Source organism: Sander vitreus, chromosome 1 (genome assembly GCF_031162955.1).
Source record: "Sander vitreus isolate 19-12246 chromosome 1, sanVit1, whole genome shotgun sequence".
NCBI classification, from domain to species: domain Eukaryota; kingdom Metazoa; phylum Chordata; class Actinopteri; order Perciformes; family Percidae; genus Sander; species Sander vitreus.
Window position 1 is genome coordinate 8036350 of NC_135855.1, and position 20244 is coordinate 8056593.

Consider the following 20244-nt stretch of genomic DNA (forward strand, 5'->3'; position numbering starts at 1 on the left):
TGTTTCCTTTCTTCATCTTCATTCTATCTTTGCCATCCTCCCTCCTTCCCGTCTTTTGTTTTATCCCTCCCCACCATCCTCCCCCTGTCATTACTCTTTTTTTTCAGTACTTCTGTTCTTCCTTTCAGTCTTCCTCCCTCTTTTCCTCCTTGCTCCTTGTATTTGTCTGCTCTCTCTCGCTCTTTCTCTCCTTCACCCTTGCTCTTTCGCTTCTTATTTTTGCCACTCCTTCCTTTTCAGTATTACTCATTAGTGGGAATGCTGATTCAGCAGCATTCCCACTATTGTTATTCTGTTCTTTATTTATTATTATTCCGTATGTTTTTTGGCTCTACGTAACTTCTGCATACCTTCAGCTATTAAAACCATTCAACTTTTAAAATGTTCAGCTTTTTCAGCTAATGATGGGACTTCTTCAACTTTTTTTCTACTATTTATACTTTTTTAAATATTAAGCTCTTAAACATTTTATTTTAACATTAAACTCAATGAGAGCATGCTTCAAATCCTTCAAATCCTCTTCCACTGCCAAAGTTTTCAGCTCTTTCATTCTTTCACCTACAGACGTGATTCAAACTTTAAACCATTCACAAAAACTTCAGGTATTAGGCTACTGCTTTTCAGTTTGATATCTTTTACATATTGTGATAAAGCTGTTTAAGTTTAGTGATCATTTCAGGAAATGTTATCGATTAAACAGAGTGTGTATTGCGTGAGCTAGAGTGGATGATGTCATCGCCAGAGCACAGAGCCTTAAAAAAAATATCTTTGTCCCTTCTCTATAAATTGCTCTCACACCCACAATATTTACTTGTCATGCATAATTTATACATCAAAACGTAGGTATTTTTGTCTAGCTTCAGGCAATTTTCTCAGTTATGCGATATGACTTATACTTTTGGCTCGGTGAGCTTCCAAATGACAAGAGTTCCACATCTTCCTCCATTCGCTGCCCTGTTTAACATTCGCCACATTTCTGAGCTAAACGCAGAGCGAACCACGTTTTTAAATCGCTGATATGCCCACATTTTTAAGTTTATCAACATACATTTTATATGGATACGTTCACAAAGGCCTTGTGGTGGTCACAAGTACATCATTTGACTGACACCCCTTATCGTTTTAGCAGTCTGAGCCTTTATTTGAGAGCTTGCTCTCAGTGTCTTTGAATAGCTGCAGTTTGGCACAGGTGACAGTTTCAGCAGGTGACACGGTCGTTAACTGATTAAAGATCAAAAGAATCTCAATACATACATCAAAGCGTTCCATACTGTGTTTAAAAACATGGTAACCATGGCATTAGTACCCTTGACAGACTGAACTACAGACAGTTTAATATGAACATAACAGAACATCTCACACACACACAGACCCACACTCACACACACACACACACACACACACACACACACGCACACACACACACACACACACATATGCAGACACACACACAGCCACACACACACACACACACACACACACACACACACACACACACACACACACACACACACACACACAGACACACACACACACACACACACACACACAACACACACACACGCACACACACAGACACACACTGACACACACACACACACACACACACACACACACACACACATATGCAGACACACATACACACACACACACACACACCAGGGGGTCCGTTTCAAGAAGGAGGTTTAACAAACTCTGAGTGTAACACTGATGTCTGAGTTGATTTACCCTGAGATGGGAAACTCTGAGTTTTCAGTTCCAGAACAGCTGGTATGAGTTGGTTCAATCAACTCAGAGTAGGTTCACGCGCGTGCACCACCACAATAAAAAGGCAGTATGAATGGAGCCATGATACTACGATTCACCATGGTAACAACCACAAACAAGTGGGTCGGCGGAAATACGCATGCGCACAAACAACGAAGTTTGAACATGTATTTCCTTAAAAAAGCAAGACAGCGGTTGCTGCTGCAACAGAGAGAGAATTGGTGTGGGAGAAAATTGCTGTGTCGTAAACATTAACAGTGTATTAATTTCATATTTAATCACAGTTAACTTATAATATTACTGGTGAAACACCTATAATTTCATTTGGGTGCTATTACAGTATGATCCGCATCACCAATAAAGAAAACTGCCGTTTGCAAAAACGTAATGCGACACAAAGAATCTGCTGGGATGTTGCAGCATGTCCACGATGGTGGATGTTAGTGATATGAGGACAGATAAGGTATCTACATATCTGATGGACTGTGAAAAAAATGTGGAAATGAAAATACATTTAGTCGGGACTCAATATCATCTCCGACGTAAACTCTCTGTGAAGTAATACAGCTTTTTCATCAACGGGATCATCGACAAAAGGACATGACATGTTTGAGAAAAAAACTTTTATAATCTGCCTAACAATAAGTTTTATTTATTAAGTTTGTATTCATGCAGATAACAAACTGCATTAAAATGTGCCTGATACAGACTGAATGAATGAATGAGGAAATGATCTCTCATTTCCTCGCTCATTCATTCAGAAAAAACTTGAGTTTCCTCCCTCTGACACAGGGAGGAGACTGAGAGAAACTCGAGGTTTCTTGAAGAAAACCTGCTCCCGACCAGGTTAGGTTCACAGACTCAGTTACCATAGTAACTGACTCTGAGGTGAAGTTACCTCTCTTTCTGAAACAGAAAACCCAGAGTTTCCCTCATCTCAGGGTTAACAAACTCAGAGTTTTCACTAAACCTGCTTTCTGAAAGCGGACCCCAGGGCTTTAGAGTGCGACCAAAATTTGTAAGGGTGCGAATAAGATTTTTCCTAGGTCGCACCGGTGCACCTAACGTGCCTCTCCACGAACGAAGTGATGTCGTTTATATCGATATGGTTTAATGTTGCGTTACATGACCCATTCCTTCTGTAAAGTCGTGCCTGTGTTTGGATCTCTCCTCTGCGCAGCCCCGCTCCCATTCACTCACACGACTCACCTGCAACATGGAGAGACACAGCGCTGCCGGTCCAAACTGCTGACATTTGTCTACAGTTTTAATTGTTATTAACACAGCTGTATATTGTATATAAGTATGAGAGGGAAACCTGTATTGGTACCAGTGTTTCCGCTGGTAACTCTCTGTTATTGCGGCCACCACGGCAAAAAACACATTAGAAGTTATTAAATGCAACTAACTTCAGTTCGTTGAGTAATAGCGTGAGACGGAGCCTGCTGGACCTAGGCGAGAGATGTGATCCATGGCCAGAATATCATAGTTCATAAAAAATGCAGCGCAGGGACGATACAGACATTTCATAGCCTACACAAGACGTGTATAACGCCGCTGACCCGCCAAACCGCATTCGACCCGTGCTGGACCCATTCATAATGAGTCAGCCGTCACTCTCTTTGCATTTTATTTTAATCACAATCTGTGAAAAGTGGCTTTGACTTAAAACTGAACATTTAGCCCACTTTGTAAAAAAATACAAAGCTATATATTGTGTATCGCCATTCAGCGTTGCAGGCGACGCAAGGAAAAATTTGGGTGCACCTAAATTTTGTGCTGGTGCACCTAAATAAAAAAGTTATGTGCACCAGTGCAACCAAGGCAAAAAGTTAGTCTGGAGCCCTGCACACACACACAAACACACACACACACACACACACACACACACACACACACACACACACACACACACACACAGACACACACACACACACACATATATGCAGACACACACACATACACACACACACACACACACACACACACACACACACACACACACACACACACACACAGACACACACACTGGGTCTCACTCATTGGCAGGTGTGGTAATTACAGATCAAAGAAAGGCTTTATTAGAGCTGAACGATAACCTGCCATCTATTGGGTGTTGATAACACAGTGGATATGACACCTTTGGTGTGGGAGACCTGGGTTTGAATCCCACTGTCATACATCAATCTATGTGTCTCTTGTTCAGCCCCCTTCTTTTCACGCAATATATTTCACTTCTCATATCAGCTAGATTGATGCTTTTTCGATCTATGCAGTGTATACGTATGATAATAATACAAAGTATTACTTCTTTCAGCCTTTTCAAACAATTCATTCCAACCTTCATCTTTGACAGTATTACAGTTCAGCTTCAAGCTTCACTTAGGTAATGCAGTTTCACTTCCAACTCTGACAATTTTCCCGATTTTTCAGCAGTGCAGTGCAATGCATTTGAGCTGTAAGATTTTTCATACAATTTACATACATACATATTTCTGCATTTGTGAGTTCAGTTAGAAAATATACTCAGACCTCAGAATGTTCTACATCTTTTGTCATTATTCAACTTTTAAAGCCAACAGTTCAGTTTAGCAAGCTTTTAACTTTTTAAGGAAATTCATACTTATTAAAACGATTTAAACTTTTTCAACTATTTTCACTACTTCAACTTCTTCTTACGGATTTAAGCTATTCACCTAGTTTAGCTTTAGCAATTCAGCTATCCAGCAATCCCACGCATTTTCTGCAGAGAATGCATTTTCTAGTTTTGCCTTCATCCCTCCTTCTCTTCTTTTAATTTGATGATTTTTTTTTACATTTTTATTCGCCACTTGTATATACGTTTGTACATTCTTTTCGTTTGTGTTGTTTGTCTTTATTTTTGAATAGTTTTTGTATTCCATCCTGTTTCTTATTTCTTGTATATTCTGTATGTGTGCTGTGTGTCTGATATTTGGCTGCAGTAGCAATGAAATTTCCCAATTTGGGATCAATAAAGTCTATCTAATCTAAATTCCAAAACGCCTGAAAAAGCCATTACATCATTGCATTTCAATCCCTCTATTTGCTTTTTGTTTATGCTGGGGCCAATGCTTCCCGTTCTATCCGTGTTATGTTTGAGTGATGGTATGTGAAATGTCTGCTGTCTCTCTCAGGTGGAGCGGGGCTTCAGGGCTGTTCATATATCTGGGCTGGAGCTGCAGCACATGGGCCAGCAGACCATGGGACACTACCCGGTCCACTTCCATATGAACGGAGACGTGGATGCAAGTGGAGGCTACGATCCCCCCACCGCTGTCAGCGGCCTGTCCATCCACCACTCCTTCTCCCGCTGCGTAACCATCCACAGCTCCAACGGACTGCTGGTCAGTTTATGTACAATACCTACTAGAGTTTAGTTTTTTTTATTCTGTTTCTACTTGATGTATTTGTAAGAGTGATCTGTAGTTAAAGCTTTAGTGCGTAACTTTTTTATATTAATAATTGTCTGTTACATTCAAGCCAAAGCCAAATGAGTTGCTACAAAGCTAATTAAGACTATCAGCTCCACACAACTCTCTCTGTATTTCTCAATATGGCTATGTTCAGAAGATTGTGTTGTCCAGTGACTTTCGCTCGCAGAAACTAGAGTGAAGATAATTACCTCTTCTGAAGAGTCCATCATGTATTTTTAATCCTCCGTGTCCTCCTTGGCTACTAGCCACTGTGTGGAGGAGCGATCACGGAAGGCTTGTATGATGTGGACGCGCCGACAGTTTTCTTGTCATTACTTAGAATTCCTCATGGGGGAGACAGAAACTACGAACTATTGCTTTAAAGAAAATGTTTGCCATTTGGGGAAACTGATACTGATACTCCGGTACCTGAACATGCGTATCGGCTGATACCGAGTACCAATCCGATACCAGTGTGTAATTTATTTTATTATGTTTTAACTGCTGTATATTATTATCCCTGTATGGATGTGATATGATTTATATCTTTGCTGGCTTGGGTTAAACTCTTTGTGAAACATGAACAAAAAACACAAACAATGACTGCCATATAACTTTCTTTCATTATGCAATTTGACAGTCAGTCATAACGGAAAAAAACATTTTCTTCGGGGCAAAATTAAGTGGTATGACATCAGTGCATAAACTCCAGTAATTTCCCATACCAGTATATAAAGATGGACGCGTCTGGATTATGAAACAAGTGGCAAAGGTTCTGTTTGGGTGGGGTGGGGTGACATAATGCATGATGAGATGATACAGCCAGATGAGTCTCTACAAAAAAGTCTTCTCCATCGAGGTCTGCTCAGCTGAAAATATATAAATAAAAAGTACATAAAATGTTAAAAATACTACTGAAGTATATTGTTGGATTACTGGGAGCCTTGCAGAACATGTTTGCTATCATTTAATGTGTTGTACGCCAACAGTTCAGATCAGCAGTAGCTTCAGAATAGAAAAGAATGCTGTATGGTTTTGTGCAGGGTGTGCTTAAATATTGATCAGATGATATATAGATATATATATATATATATATATATATATATATATATATATATATATATATATAATATGTGCAGTGGTCAGGGATAACAGTCCAGGATATGCATTAATGCAACATGTAGTGGCTAAAGGTGGGCGTCCGGGGCCTTGATAATGAGGCTGACTGTAGAGGGGAAGAAACTGTTTTTGAGGTTTTGGTCCTGATGGAGTGCAGCCTCTTGCCAGAGGGGAGAGGTTCATGCAAGCCAAGCAAGGACTCTATGGAGCCAAACATTCTGAAGCATCATTTTGTTTTTCAGCAAATGCTCTCGGAGAGAATGTTTGTAGGGGGCCTCCCGTTTTGGTTTGGAATCTGCAGTTGTGTTGCAGTCTCAACGGCCGCAAACGGAGACCTTTGGCAACACCGACACTTACGCCATTGTTTCTCCCCCCGTTAAATAATGGTGCATTTAACAGAAAGTGGTGCAAAAATGAGGAATTAGGCTTTGGAAAGTTGATAGTTTCACAGCCAATGGCGCTCTTTGCTGGCCATTATTTACCCAGTCAGCTCTGTGACCGAAACTAGTGTGACGTACTGTCAGCTTGTTATCAGTAAAATGCAACGTGTCTACTCCCTCCCAGGTAAAGGATGTGGTGGGCTATGACGTGCTGGGGCACTGTTACTTCACGGAGGATGGTCCAGAAGAGAGGAATACGTTCTACCACTGTCTGGGCCTGATGGTGAGAGCCGGGACCCTGCTGCCTTCAGACAGAGACAGCAAAATGTGCCGCGTCATCACTGACGGAGCCTATCCAGGATACGTGGCCAACCCACGGCAAGACTGCAGGTAAGACACACACACATACACTGTACTGAGGAACCTTCAATTTGATTTCATTCTATGGGAACCTTACAATACAAAACAAAAGTCGTCCGTCCAAAATTGATACAGAGGCCAGCAGGATACAGTGGGGCTCGAAAGTTTGGGCACCCTGGTAAAAATTTGTATTAATGTGCATAAAGAAGCCAAGAAAAGATGGAAAAATCTCCAAAAGGCATCAAATGACAGATTAGACATTCTTATAATATGTCAAAAAAAGTTAGATTTTATTTCCATCATTTACACTTTCAAAATAACAGAAAACAAAAACTGGCATCTGCAAAAGTTTGGGCACCCTGCAGAGTTAATACCTTGTACTGCCCCCTTTGGCAAGTATCACAGCTTGTAAACGCTTTTTGTAGCCAGCCAACAGTCTTTCAATTCTTGTTGGAGGTATCTTCGCCTATTCTTCCTTACAAAAGTCTTCCAGTTCTTTGAGATTTCTGGGCTGTCTGTCACGCACTGCTCTTTTAAGGTCTATCCATAGATTTTCAATTATGTTGAGGTCAGGAGACTGTGAAGGCCATGGCAAAACCTTCAGTTTACACCTCTTGATGTAATCCAACGTGGATTTTGAGGTGTGTTTAGGATCATTATCCATTTGTAGAAGCCATCCTCTCTTCAACTTCAGCTTTTTCACAGATGGCATCAAGTTAGCGTCCAAAATTTGCTGAAATTTTATTGAATCCATTTTTCCTTCTACTCGTGAAATGTTCCCTGTGCCACTGGCTGCAATACAACCTCAAAGCATGATTGATCCACCCCCATGCTTAACAGTTGGACAGAGGTTCTTTTCATTACATTCTGTGCCCTTTCTTCTCCAAACGTGCCTTTGCACATTCCGGCCAAAAAGTTCTATTTTAACCTCATCGGTCCACAGAACTTGTTTCCACAATGCATCAGGCTTGTCTATATGTTCATTTGCAAACTTCAAACGCTGATTTTTGTGGTGAGGACGTAGAAGAGGTTTTCTTCTGATGACTCTTCTATGAAGACCATATTTGTTCAAGTATCTCTTTATAGTGGAATGGTGTACCACAACTCCAGTGTCTGCCAGATCTTTCTGGATGGATTGTGCAGTCAAACGTGGGTTTTGACTTGCTTTTCTCACAATCCTGTGAGCTGTTCTGTCTGATATTTTTCTTGGTCTTCCAGATCTTGCTTTAACTTCCACTGTTCCTAATGACTGCCATTTCTTAATTACATTCCGAATAGAGGATATTGGCATCTGAAAACGCTTTGCTATCTTCTTATAGCCTTCTCCTGCTTTGTGAGCGTCAACTATTTTCAGTTTCAGTTTTCTAGACAACTGCTTAGAAGAACCCATGGTGCTGATTGTTGGGGCAAGGTCAGATGAGTCTGGGCATTTAAAACCTTTGAGATTGACATCACCTGGTCTTTCCAGACGATGATTGAACAATCCATGACACTGTCAGGTCTCAGCTTTTCAAAGGGGGCGGTGCATGCTATAAACTCTGCAGGGTGCCCAAACTTTTGCAGACGCCATTTTTTGTTTTCTGTTATTTTGAAAGTGTAAATGATGGAAATAAAATCTAACTTTTTTTGACATATTATAAGAATGTCTAATCTGTCATTTGATGCCTTTTGGAGATTTTTCCATCTTTTCTTGGCTTCTTTATGCACCTTAATACAAATTTTTACCAGGGGTTCCCAAACTTTCGAGCCCCACTGTAATAGGCATACAGCAGCTCTCTCTGACAAAGATCTTTGACAGACAAATTTTGTAGAAGGCACGGTCAAGCTTGTCAAGCTCTGACTTACCCACTCTTGAAGGAATTCATTCCTCTGCACTCTGGGCGAGATATAAGCTCCCTAGAGCAACAATCGGGTACAGATTTTCTTTTGTTCCTTGTGAAATTAAAGCTGTTAACTTGCATAACTCTTGAATGCACAGTTTTTATTAGTGTCACTTTTGGCCTTCTCAGGGAGACCTTTAGAAATGTTGTTTTTTGTACCTCCAACTGCTAATCAAATTTCTCCTTGAGAGACAATAAAGAACTCTGAACTTCATGCATCTGCCAGGTTGAGAGCCCAACATTCCCAAAGATCCTAAAAAAATCAGGCTGGACTTGATAATGATGCACACGACTTCTGGAATATTTCCATTTGATGGAATGGTGAAGCAATAATAAATGTGGTGTTTGTTTGTCATGGCTTGTCTGATGCAAACCAATCAAAGTTTCCTCCTGTATCTCGCGCTCCCCCACTGAATAGCTTTATTAAAAGATGTCTGTGTGAATGGTGGAAGGTCCTGCAGTTGTGTGGCAATGACTGTGTCGTAATGATCCCTAAGTATGTTAATGTTATTGTGCATCCATGTGTCTGTGTTGAGTTTAACCAGTTCTAATGTATTATTGTTAGTTGAAGAGGGTTTGATGAAAGATGTAAGCCTATTAATTTGTCCCATCTTTCCCTGTGGGAAGGTGCCTATGTGTAGTGTTTTATTGAGTGGTGGATGGCCTGTAGAAGTTTGAAATATGTTTTTGGTGTGGCGGTAATTATGGTGGACTGTAATGTTTCGAGGCTGGCTGTTGACCCCCGGGGGAAAGGCAGAAGAGGATCGATGGTTTGCCACCCTCTCAGCCAAACCCCCTGGGGCCAACGCCAGCGGTGTGAACGTGTTTTGTAATGTTATTAGCATAGTTGCCACAAAACTGCAGGACAGTCCCAGTCTACAAAAACCCCTCCACAGAACATGTAAAATGGCCGACCAGATAATAAAAAGCCTGTTCACATAGGCCCAATAAACCTTCAGTAAAAGAAAATACAGAGGAATAAAAAGAGAGGGGGATTAAGAAAGGTAAAAGAAAGGTAGGCTCCTTAAAGCTGTGGAGTAAAAGGTTACAGTGAGGTTAAAAAAACTTAAAACTCACAGTTTTGGAGACCTTGTGGGTGCTAAGGCCGTTGCCCGAAAGAAAGGGGCCCTCTTTGGGTACCCCCTGGGTCCACACAGTCTCCAAGTTATTAAAAGAGGATAAAAAGCTGCAGTAAGAGTTGATAAAAAGCCATCCTCTATAGGTGGTGAGTTTTGTAGTCTTCAGTTTGCACACACAATAAGTTCAGCTGACTCACCCCTCAGGTTTCCTGGCTGGCTGGCTTGTTAAAACCATCCTCCATTAAAATGAGCTGTTGCAGGTTAAAGGACATACAGCGGAATTTCAGGCAGCAACGGAGCAATCCCGGAAGTAGAAGGTCGAAGATATAGACTAAGTGCAGGATAACACTTGCCTGGTGTCACACAGGTGTCATATGTGTTTCCCAGGATGGTGTTTCTTTGTTGAACTGCAGTGGAGAGATAAGTGCAAAGCTGTAGGTCTTGGGCGCACGGACTGTGTGCAGCAAGGCGTGAACTCTGCAGCCAGAGGCTTGAATGAACCTTCCACCTGTTCACACCTCTCCTCCCACATGGGCATTAAAATACCACACAGAATTTCAACGTCGGGAAAATACAAAACTGTTGGAGCGCTGCTTGCACTGGCCATTGCAAAGCACAAATATAGGGCCCAAAGTGGGAATTTTGTACTAAAAAGACTGTAGCTATGTGTCTGTCAGCAGAGGCAGCCTGTATCCCCCGCTGTTAGAGACCCATTATAGCTGAAGCATAAAGATGCATCTCAGAATATAAAGCGGTTTAATCCAGGTCACATGACTCTTTTTTTTTTTTATCTCGCCACACTGCCTCTGCCTTCAGCAGCAGAGCATAACGGCCAAGTTTAGAGATGCATAATGGCACTGGCTCCCACTGATATGGAGTCATCCACCTGCTCTCCAACATACTGGAAGGATATGCTGTTTCTAACCCTCCACTTTTCTTTCTTTTTTTTCTTCTTCTTTCCTCTGTCCTCTCCTAATTTATCCAATTATAATAGCTAGTTAAAACACAATGCCCTGTACTCCTAATGAGACTTTTTGTCCAATTTGTCTGGAGCATTGTATTCTGTAATGCTTTCCAAATCCCAGTGTATTTATTACTGAGGTTTAAAAGTTCTTATTGAATCAAACATGATTGCACTAACAGTGCAATCACCCCCCGTACCCCCAACCGACCCCTGTAAGATTTGTGATGATTAATTTCCAGTCATCTTTGTGCACTCCCTCTGGCTCCTTCTGTCTCTTCCCCCATCAATTGTTGAGATGTGTATGTGTTGAATTTAAAACATCAATACATTTTAGTCAAAAATATGCAGGAACAGGAGGCATGTGGGCTGCATGAGGAGGAAGAAACTGTCATTTAATCTGTGCCTGATGAATGTGCTCGGCCTGAGCGTTTCGCTTATTTAACACATGTGAGTGTGTGTGTATGTGTGTGTGTGTGTGTGTGTGTGTGTGTGTGTGTGTGTGTGTGAGACTGCGTGCCTGTGTGTGTTGCATTTGACAAAAGAAATTATCCATCCAAGTCATCTCCTTCAGAGAAAACAACAGGACATGGCAGTAAGTTGTTTTTAAGCATTTATTCCCTCAGTGGACATGTTTCCTTTCAGACACAGTCAAACACACACACACACACACACACACACACACACACACACAAGTTGTTGTTTTACAAGTCCCAGCAAACCAGCTCTCGCACATCAACCTCATTTCAACAAACAGCAGTTTGCTTTTTAAGCTGAGGCTACCATCACACTGCTATTCATCTTAAGCAGGGTTTTGTGACCTTCCTCCACAGCGCTGCGGAGGAGGGTCTGGCTAGTCCACACATTAAACGTTGCATGCCGGTGACAACTGCTATGACACAGGGCTGCTCTGGGGGATGCAAATATAGGGACGCTACACACGGTAGACGGTGACAACAACGGCCGCCGGGACACGATCCACGGTCTCTGGGGGATGCAACAACGGGGAAATTAAATGCCACACGCCGGCGACAACAACAGCGACAACAACGGCGACAACAACGGCGACAACAACGGGACGCGCTACAACAACGGGACGGTTGTGGTTAGGAAAAGAAAGATGGGGAAAGGTTGTGGTTAGGAGAAGAAAAACGCGAAAAGGAACTACCACACGCGGGACGCGATCCCCGGTCTTCGGGGTGAAAGTCCTGTGTTTTTGAAATTAAACGCCACACGCCAGCGACAATAATGCCGACAACAACACCGACAACAACGGGACGCACTACAACAACGGGACGCACTACAACAACGGGACGGTTGTGGTTAGGAAAAGAAAGTCGAGGAAAGGTTGTGGTTAGGAGAAGAAAAACGCGAAAAGGAACTACCACACGCGGGACACGATCCCCAGTCTCCGGGGTGAAAGTCCTGTGTTTTTGAAATTAAACACCACACGCCGGCGACAACAACGGCGACAACAACGGGACGCGCTACAACAACGGGACGGTTGTGGTTAGGAAAAGAAAGATGGGGAAAGGTTGTGGTTAGGAGAAGAAAAACGCGAAAAGGAACTACCACACGCGGGACGCGATCCCCGGTCTTCGGGGTGAAAGTCCTGTGTTTTTGAAATTAAACGCCACACGCCAGCGACAATAATGCCGACAACAACACCGACAACAACGGGACGCACTACAACAACGGGACGCACTACAACAACGGGACGGTTGTGGTTAGGAAAAGAAAGTCGAGGAAAGGTTGTGGTTAGGGAGAAGAAGAACGCGAAAAGGAACTACCACACGCGGGACGCGATCCCCGGCCTCCCGGGGTGAAAGTCTTGTGTTTTTTTCGCGGATTTTCGGCTTTTCAATACTCATCACTACCATAATCGTGCTGTTATCACGTAATATGCTTCCCATTCAAATACATTAGTTTGAAATTCGTGCTCACCAACACGATAAAACACAGAAAAACGTGTCCCTGTACACGAATCAATAGATTAAATAACGTCACCATTTCACGAACTGCCATGAGACTAGGCTGAGCGTAAACGTAGCAAGAGATATTTGTTTTTTTAAAACAAAAACATAGCAGTGTAGATGTAGCCTAACTGCTAACATTTAGCTAAATTTAGCTAAATGCAACAGTGTGTGTACTTGTGCATATGTTTATGTGCAGGGCATGACGTTAACTTTTTTGACCACCAGCCAGGTAGGTGGATTTTTAAATCCACCTGCCACAGTGACTTTTTACCAGCCAGTTTTTTTTTTTGCCTCATAAAAGTGAAAAACAGGAATTGCTGTGTCTCTATGATCCTATCCTGTCCTATTGATGGTAGCCTACTCGTGGACATTGCGTCGTCATCACGTGCTCTAGTAGGGGGGCCCACCTTGATTGACTATTAATTAATTACTCTGGGCTGAGATTTCCTAGAAACCTTACCAAAAAGGTCAGGATGCTGCAAATGTTGGTATAATATGAAAATGGCTGGTGGATTTAAGACACAAAATAATAATTTATTGAATGAATCAAATATGAACATATCTGTCATTGTCAGTGGCTTGTTGATCTTTACATTGTTAGTTAATTTCCTATCCTGGGCTGGGACACATATTCATACGATTTAATAAAGTACTTATTGGACTTTAACTTATCATTGCACTTACAATAACGAGCGTAGCTGTCCTCAATTTAGGTCATCCTGTACGTCTCATCTGCGTTTCTTCCTGCATCCACCGTGTGTGATTGTGTGTGTTTGTGTGTGTGTGCGCGCGCGTCAGTCGCGGGGGAAAAGGAGCAACAGCCCCGCCCGCTGCAGAGAGCCGGCAAGATTGAAACAGCTTTCAGCTTTCATTCAGTTTTTTCGTTACAGCGTACATTGTATATTATTATTATGAATGTTAAAATGTTTACAGGTCGGCAGGACAGTCTGAAATGTTTTGCATGGTCTTTCGCTGTACGTTTTCTTGGTAAATGTGAGATGTTCGAGACACACACGTCTCGTCTTCATAACAGAAACAAGGAAATGAATTTGACCCGTTCTCACTCCTGCTTGGTCAGTGGATGCACGTGGGACTGCTGGGATTGTGTGAGTATTGAAAATGTGATAGGGGGCCCCGGCTGTCAATCAATGTCTTCCAGTGATGAGGGCCCCTGATTGGACCAGGCCCGTAAGCAACCGCGTACCCTGCTTACCGATAGTTAGGCGTCTGAATCACTCAATTCTCATTGGCTACCTGCCAATGTGGCAGGTAGATTGACAGTGTTACCCGCCAATAGCAAAATTCACCCGCATTTTGCGGGTGGTCGGGTGTTAATTCCATGCCCTGTTTATGTGTGTTATAATGGTTATAGAATATTGAAACTAGTGCTGTCAGTTAAAGGCGTTTAACTGCGTTAACGCAAACCCATTTTAACGGCATCCATTTTTTTATCGCAAGATTACCGTTCTTTTTGGCCTAGCAAACTTTGTAGTTTTTTTCACATGCTGTTGCAACAACTAGTAATGTTAGAAAAACTTACAACACCACACTGGATCTAGCTAGAACAGAAACAAAACAACAGGTACGCCACAAACTTGCGAGCCGGCCAAAGAATAGTAGGCTAACGTTACGTTTTGAGAGGATGGTGAGCATGAGACGCCGAAATGGATGCCAATAAGATTCTGAATGGAAAGTTTACTTTTAAAAAGTTGCCAAATGGTTCCATTGACAAGACCAAAGTGATCTGTGTGTTTTGTCGTTGTGAACTGAGCTATCATCGCAGCACGTTCAGTCTGAAATACCTTGATGGCCAAGCACACAGCTGATGCGAATTCTCCGCCCCCTCATCAAAGCCAGGTGACAATGGATGACTTCAGACAGAAGCACATTTGCACAAAGCAAGCCGATCCACTTTTCCATGTTGATAAGAGCATTAAAATGAGAAAAATAATGGGACAAAAAGAAATCAAGGGACATTTAGAATAAATAAAAATGTTTGATTAATTGCGATTAAATATTTGAATCGTTTGATAGCACTAATTGAAACGTTTGGCTATGATACAGGCAGTGATAGAGAAGTATGTAACTTACCCCGATTCTCCACTAGGCGCGTCTGTGCTGAGTTCCGTCTGCGTTCCGGTTTTGTGGATGGATTGCTATGGAATTTTGTACTTTGGTGATCCCATGACTTTTCCTCTAGCACGACCATAAGGTTGATGTTTTTTATTAAAACATCTTGACAACTATTGGCTGTTTTGAAATTTGGTACAGACATCTATGGTCCCCAGAGGATTCATTGTAATCACTTTGATCCCCTTTTTATCTGGTGCAATCATCAAATTTCTGTTTGTCCAATACCAAATACCTGCAAAAATAATGATTCATTCCCATTAGCGTCAGCTGCACTTTGCGTAAAGTGTTTGGTCTGAATTGAAGTTCATAAATAAGTGTTTTGGCATGGTTGGCCGAGTGGTACTATATCCATGGTATTGGAAGTGGGATTTATTTGCATGTTTGGTTTTGTTATGCATGACAACTCTGCATGATAAGCTCTCGTATTTTTGCAGCACAAATACCTTCATAGTTATGTTACTTGATTCTGCTCTGCATAAAAACAGAATTTCTATCTTTATCAGTAAAATTCTGGCTATTAAGTTAATATATAAAGGTGTTGGGTACTCGTAGGTGTACAGATCGAATTAATGGCAAATTATCAAAGATGTTTTATCAACATTAATGAAGTTATGAATATGGTTATTAATAAATCGACAAACAATCAAAACGGGGCACCACCCTGGAATATCAGGGACCAATAATCAACTGTTAACAGTCCATTTCTGTAGTATTCCTTTTAAAATACAGATCTTAATTACTTTGATTAATCTATCTGGTATATTCTAAAGGAACAAAAGGAATCATGAATTCGAGCACTACTCGAACTAGCCGTTAGCTCATTGAAGCTAGGCTATGTGTTAGCTGCACAAAAGCTATTTAGCCTCAAGAGGGCGGCAGTGAGCTGCATTGCAGGCTCCACGTGGCTAGGCTAGCCAGTTAGCTCTCAAACTAACGTGTTGCAGACAAAAGGACACACTATACACTATATATATATATGTGTGTGTGTGTGTGTGTGTGTGTGTGTGTGTGTGTGTGAGAGGTTAGTGAAAGAGGAAAGAAAGAGATATATACTTAGATCTTGGTTATCGGTAATGACCAGTCCTCTCAGTCACTCAGGTCTGGACTAACGTGAAGTTAGGGCAGACTCTGAGGATTTTGGTCTGAATGAGGGGATGTTCATTATACAATCTAGGACTGTAGTCAGACGGACCAACAGAGTTTACTTCTCGCTGACAGTAACTAAACTCCTCCACAGCGGGGGAATAGCAACGTAGCATTTACAGTTTTACCAAGCTACAGTTCAAACACAACATAATAACAGTATCGTGATCAAATGATACAGTCACAGAAAATAATAGGACGCGGTGGTCACCCTCAGATTAATAAATCAAAACGTGCAGCAATAGCACTGTATTCATCAGATCACATTCATGGTAACACAAAATAGCAGCAATAGCAAATTACTCATTAATAAAACACACCGTGTTCTAATCTGCCCAGAACACTATGAAGCTTCTTACTTTCGGTGTGCAGTTCGCTTAGGTTGTTCGGCGGATTTCCACAGAAAAACAGAACGAGTCCGTGTCGCTTGTCAGCGGATCACAGAGGAAACTTGTCTCTCTTCACGGGCAGTGAAAGACAAGCTAGGTCGACTCGATGAAGGAAAAAGCGGTGTCCGTGTGGTCCGATTTCCTTCTAGAGAACGTGTTGTTCTCTCTGCAGTGTTGAAACACAACGTGTGTTTCCAGGATCCAGTAGTGTTCTTCAGAACACCGATAGATAAATCCACTTTCTCCAGAAAGTAGAAGTTTTAGCACAAGCTTGTGTGCTTCCTGCAGCAGCGTGAGCCACCAGCGGAAGACAATGAAAAAAGGTGTGTCCAAAGGTTTTATAGGCCCTGAGCGCATGCTGTGTTCAGGGTCCGTTAAGCCAATGGGGATCCAGAGATCTCTGAAAAGGTGTGAACTACACCTTTGTAGTTCTTAGAGTTTTTACCACTTTGGCCACTCCTTCGTGGTCATTCGGACATTTTGTGATCTTTTCCCTTGGGGTGACCTGTGGGAGTTTGGTGACAAGGCTGTGGAATTTACATGTAGGCCGAAATCCTTTGTTTGAAAGACCACATGGTCTCTGAGTCTTTTGTCTCTGAGTAACGGTTGGCCACATGTGTTCTTTTGTACAAGATCAGTTTATGCACATTTGTTTGGATCCAACAAAGGATATACCATCCCGTTATTACAAATGGGTGAACCTGTAACAACAGTTTGGAAGGGTTTAGGAGAAAGGCAGAGGGGAACAAAGACCTAGACAAAAGCAAAGAAAGAGAGCAGGGGCGGGAGGGAGGGGGGGTGGTGCAGAAAGGAGAGGTTTAAGGTGTAGTGGTGCCATGTGCTAATCTGCGGTGGAGCTAAATTGCATGTCTGCCATTTCTATTCATATTCATTACCCTAAGCTGCTTTTTCTGACACACCTGAAAATGGAACTATAATGATTTTCTTATTTTGCCTGATGCATGTATGAAAGGGGTTTTCTGAGAAACACACAAGAATTTGCACATTTCTGAAAAAATAAAAAATGTAGGAGAAATGTCTGTGCTATAAGAAAAGGTCCTATACGAATGTAAGTTAAAAAATAAATCCAACAATAACCGACACACTTAGGTTGCTTTCAATCCTGAGCAGTTTGGTTCTGTTTTAATCGAACCCTGGAGCGTTTGGTCTGATAGTCCGGTTGGTTTGGGGCAGTGTGAAAGCTCATTTGAACTCTGGTGCAGATCAAACAAACAAACTCTGGTCCACTTGAAAACAGGGGTCTTGGTTATCTTCAAAGTGCACTAAAGTCAGGGCGCTTTCACACCTATATTTCGGTGGACTCGATGCGATTCGGGGGTAAAGCTGCAACATTGTTGCATTTTTCATTGGTTGGGTTTGCTTTCACACCGCACTTTGTCAAAGGAACCAAGACTGTAAACAAATGTCACGCGATCAATACGGTCGCTTGTTTATTGGACAGAATATCTGAAACTCACCGACACTTCTGGTCTCAGAAATAATGGAGCAACACCACATTTATAACGTCTTGGGTTTTCTGGTTCTGCTTTAGTGTTTCTAATATTTTAGAAGAAAGCAAACAATATGATCAGCTGACATATAGCGAGTGAAGGAGAGAGAGAGAGAGAGAGAGAGAGAGAGAGAAAGAGATGATGATATCACACAAACTGATGATGTCACAAAGATGACCAGAGATGTGTGGTCACAATAAGTTATGGTTCTGAAAGTTATCATCATATAAAAGTCCGTAAATTCTGTGCAAGGTTATAACTACAGGCTAGTAAATACTTAGTTTTTGGTTCACTGTATTTGGGTCGCATCGCATTCTCACCTAAAGTGAACAGAACTCTAGTTCACTTGGAAGTGAACCGAGACCCCTGTTTGAAGCGGACCAGAGTCAGTTGTTTGATCTGCACCGGAGTTCGGATGAGCTTTCACACCATCAGGTGAGAACGCGATCTGACCCAAATATAGGACGTGAACTAAAAAACATTGCATTTACAAGCCTGCAATTTATATTAATTCAACCCAGCACACAATGTATGGACATCTACATGATTTAAGGGAAGATAACTTTCAAATCCATAACTTATTCTGAGCACACATCGCTCGTCGTCTGTGTGACAACACATCGTCATCTCTCTCTCTCATCAGGGCATTTGACAAATTGCGGTGTGAATGACATACATACAGACAAACTGAGTGTCAGTGTCCACACTCTGTGTACACACTTTAAAGATGGCTAATGCCTATCATACACTAGAAGACTTTGAAAAGACTAAAGTCTGACACCATCTCACATCTAAAGACAATCATCTCACATCTAACGTTAAAGACTGTCATAATATGTAAAGACTGGGGATTTTGCAGGGTCACACATTGCAAGACTACGACTAGATTCGTTTAGAAAAATGTAACCAAGGGGGCTAGCTACCGCTAGCGTTAGCTGGTAACTTAAAGGGAAAGTTTGCCAGAGGTCTGTGTTTATCTGCAAGTAAAACTCCCGTTGGCGCTTCAGAAAGGTTGAAAATCGGCAACTATCCCTCTTTAGTGTTTAGCTTAGTGTGGCGCCATAGCAACCATGAACAACACTGGCTCTAGCCGTTTGCTGCTTCCTGTTTGATGCTGGAGGGAGCGCACCCATTGGTTGTTGACAATGTTCACATGATTTAACTTCACTACCAAGACTTCAAACATATGATAATATCAAACACGTTTGATTTCGTCTGAACGTCAAGACAGGAAAAAGACTGACTGGGACTGAGTTTTATGACCACATTACACCAAACGATGGAGACAACGGGAGCGCCCGACACTAGCAGACTCTCAGGATTTCATTCTGATATTGGAAGTTAGTCTGCGACAGTGGAATCACTAGAAAAGTTGTTTGGTGTAAGGTCATCATAACAAGGTTCAGTTGTGAACTCTAGGTATGTGGCTTATTGTGCACCCCTATACTAGACTGAGCTGCTGCATGCGAGCGTCCAGGCCTGGATCCTCTCCAATAGCCAGCAGTCACAACATTGTGTAATTTGAGGCTGCGGCTTTTGTCTGGAAATGTCTGAGTCATTTAAACATGTGAGGATGAAACATGCAGGTTTGGGGGGAAAATGAAGCGCACTGACAGCTATAGGGGAACTAAACTGATCACTGTCATGTTTAGTGTCTGGTGTGTGTTTGTGCCCTATTCTCAGGGTCACCCAAATTCCACAAAAAACATTTTCCCTTTAGTGATTTTAGTTTTGAGATATACAGTATGTCTCTGAGATATCTGCCTTCACCACACTGTATTAGAGGAGAATGGAATTTATTACTCGCGATCAGTGTGCAAGTGTGCTTAGTTTGCACGAGGTAGATAACATAAAGCATTTCGGAATATAAACATTTATCACAAAATCACAAAAATCAAGGCAGTGTGCTCTTTCCCAGGAATAATATTTAATTAAGCTGCCAGTAGTCTTCTTCAGAACTGCTTGTCGCATAAGGCCCGGTTGGCTCAGTGGTAGAGCAAATGCACATAACCTGAAAGGTTTATGCCTCGACACAGAGGTCCAGGGTTCAAATCAGACTTGTGACAATTTCCTGCATGTCTTCCCCCTTTCTCATCTAGCTGTTGTGTCAAA

At 42.0% G+C, this 20244-nt stretch overlaps 1 protein-coding gene across 3 annotated transcripts in view; it reads left to right on the top strand.

Moving 5' to 3' along the window:
- cemip (cell migration inducing hyaluronidase 1) overlaps positions 1-20244 on the top strand; it is a 269100-nt gene that overhangs the window by 177713 nt on the left and 71143 nt on the right. For all 3 annotated transcript variants that reach the window (XM_078258989.1, XM_078258910.1, XM_078259067.1), the window contains 2 exons: positions 4923-5132; positions 6885-7090. In XM_078258989.1, coding sequence (XP_078115115.1) covers positions 4923-5132; positions 6885-7090 — 416 coding nt within the window. The remainder of the gene's footprint in view (positions 1-4922; positions 5133-6884; positions 7091-20244) is intronic.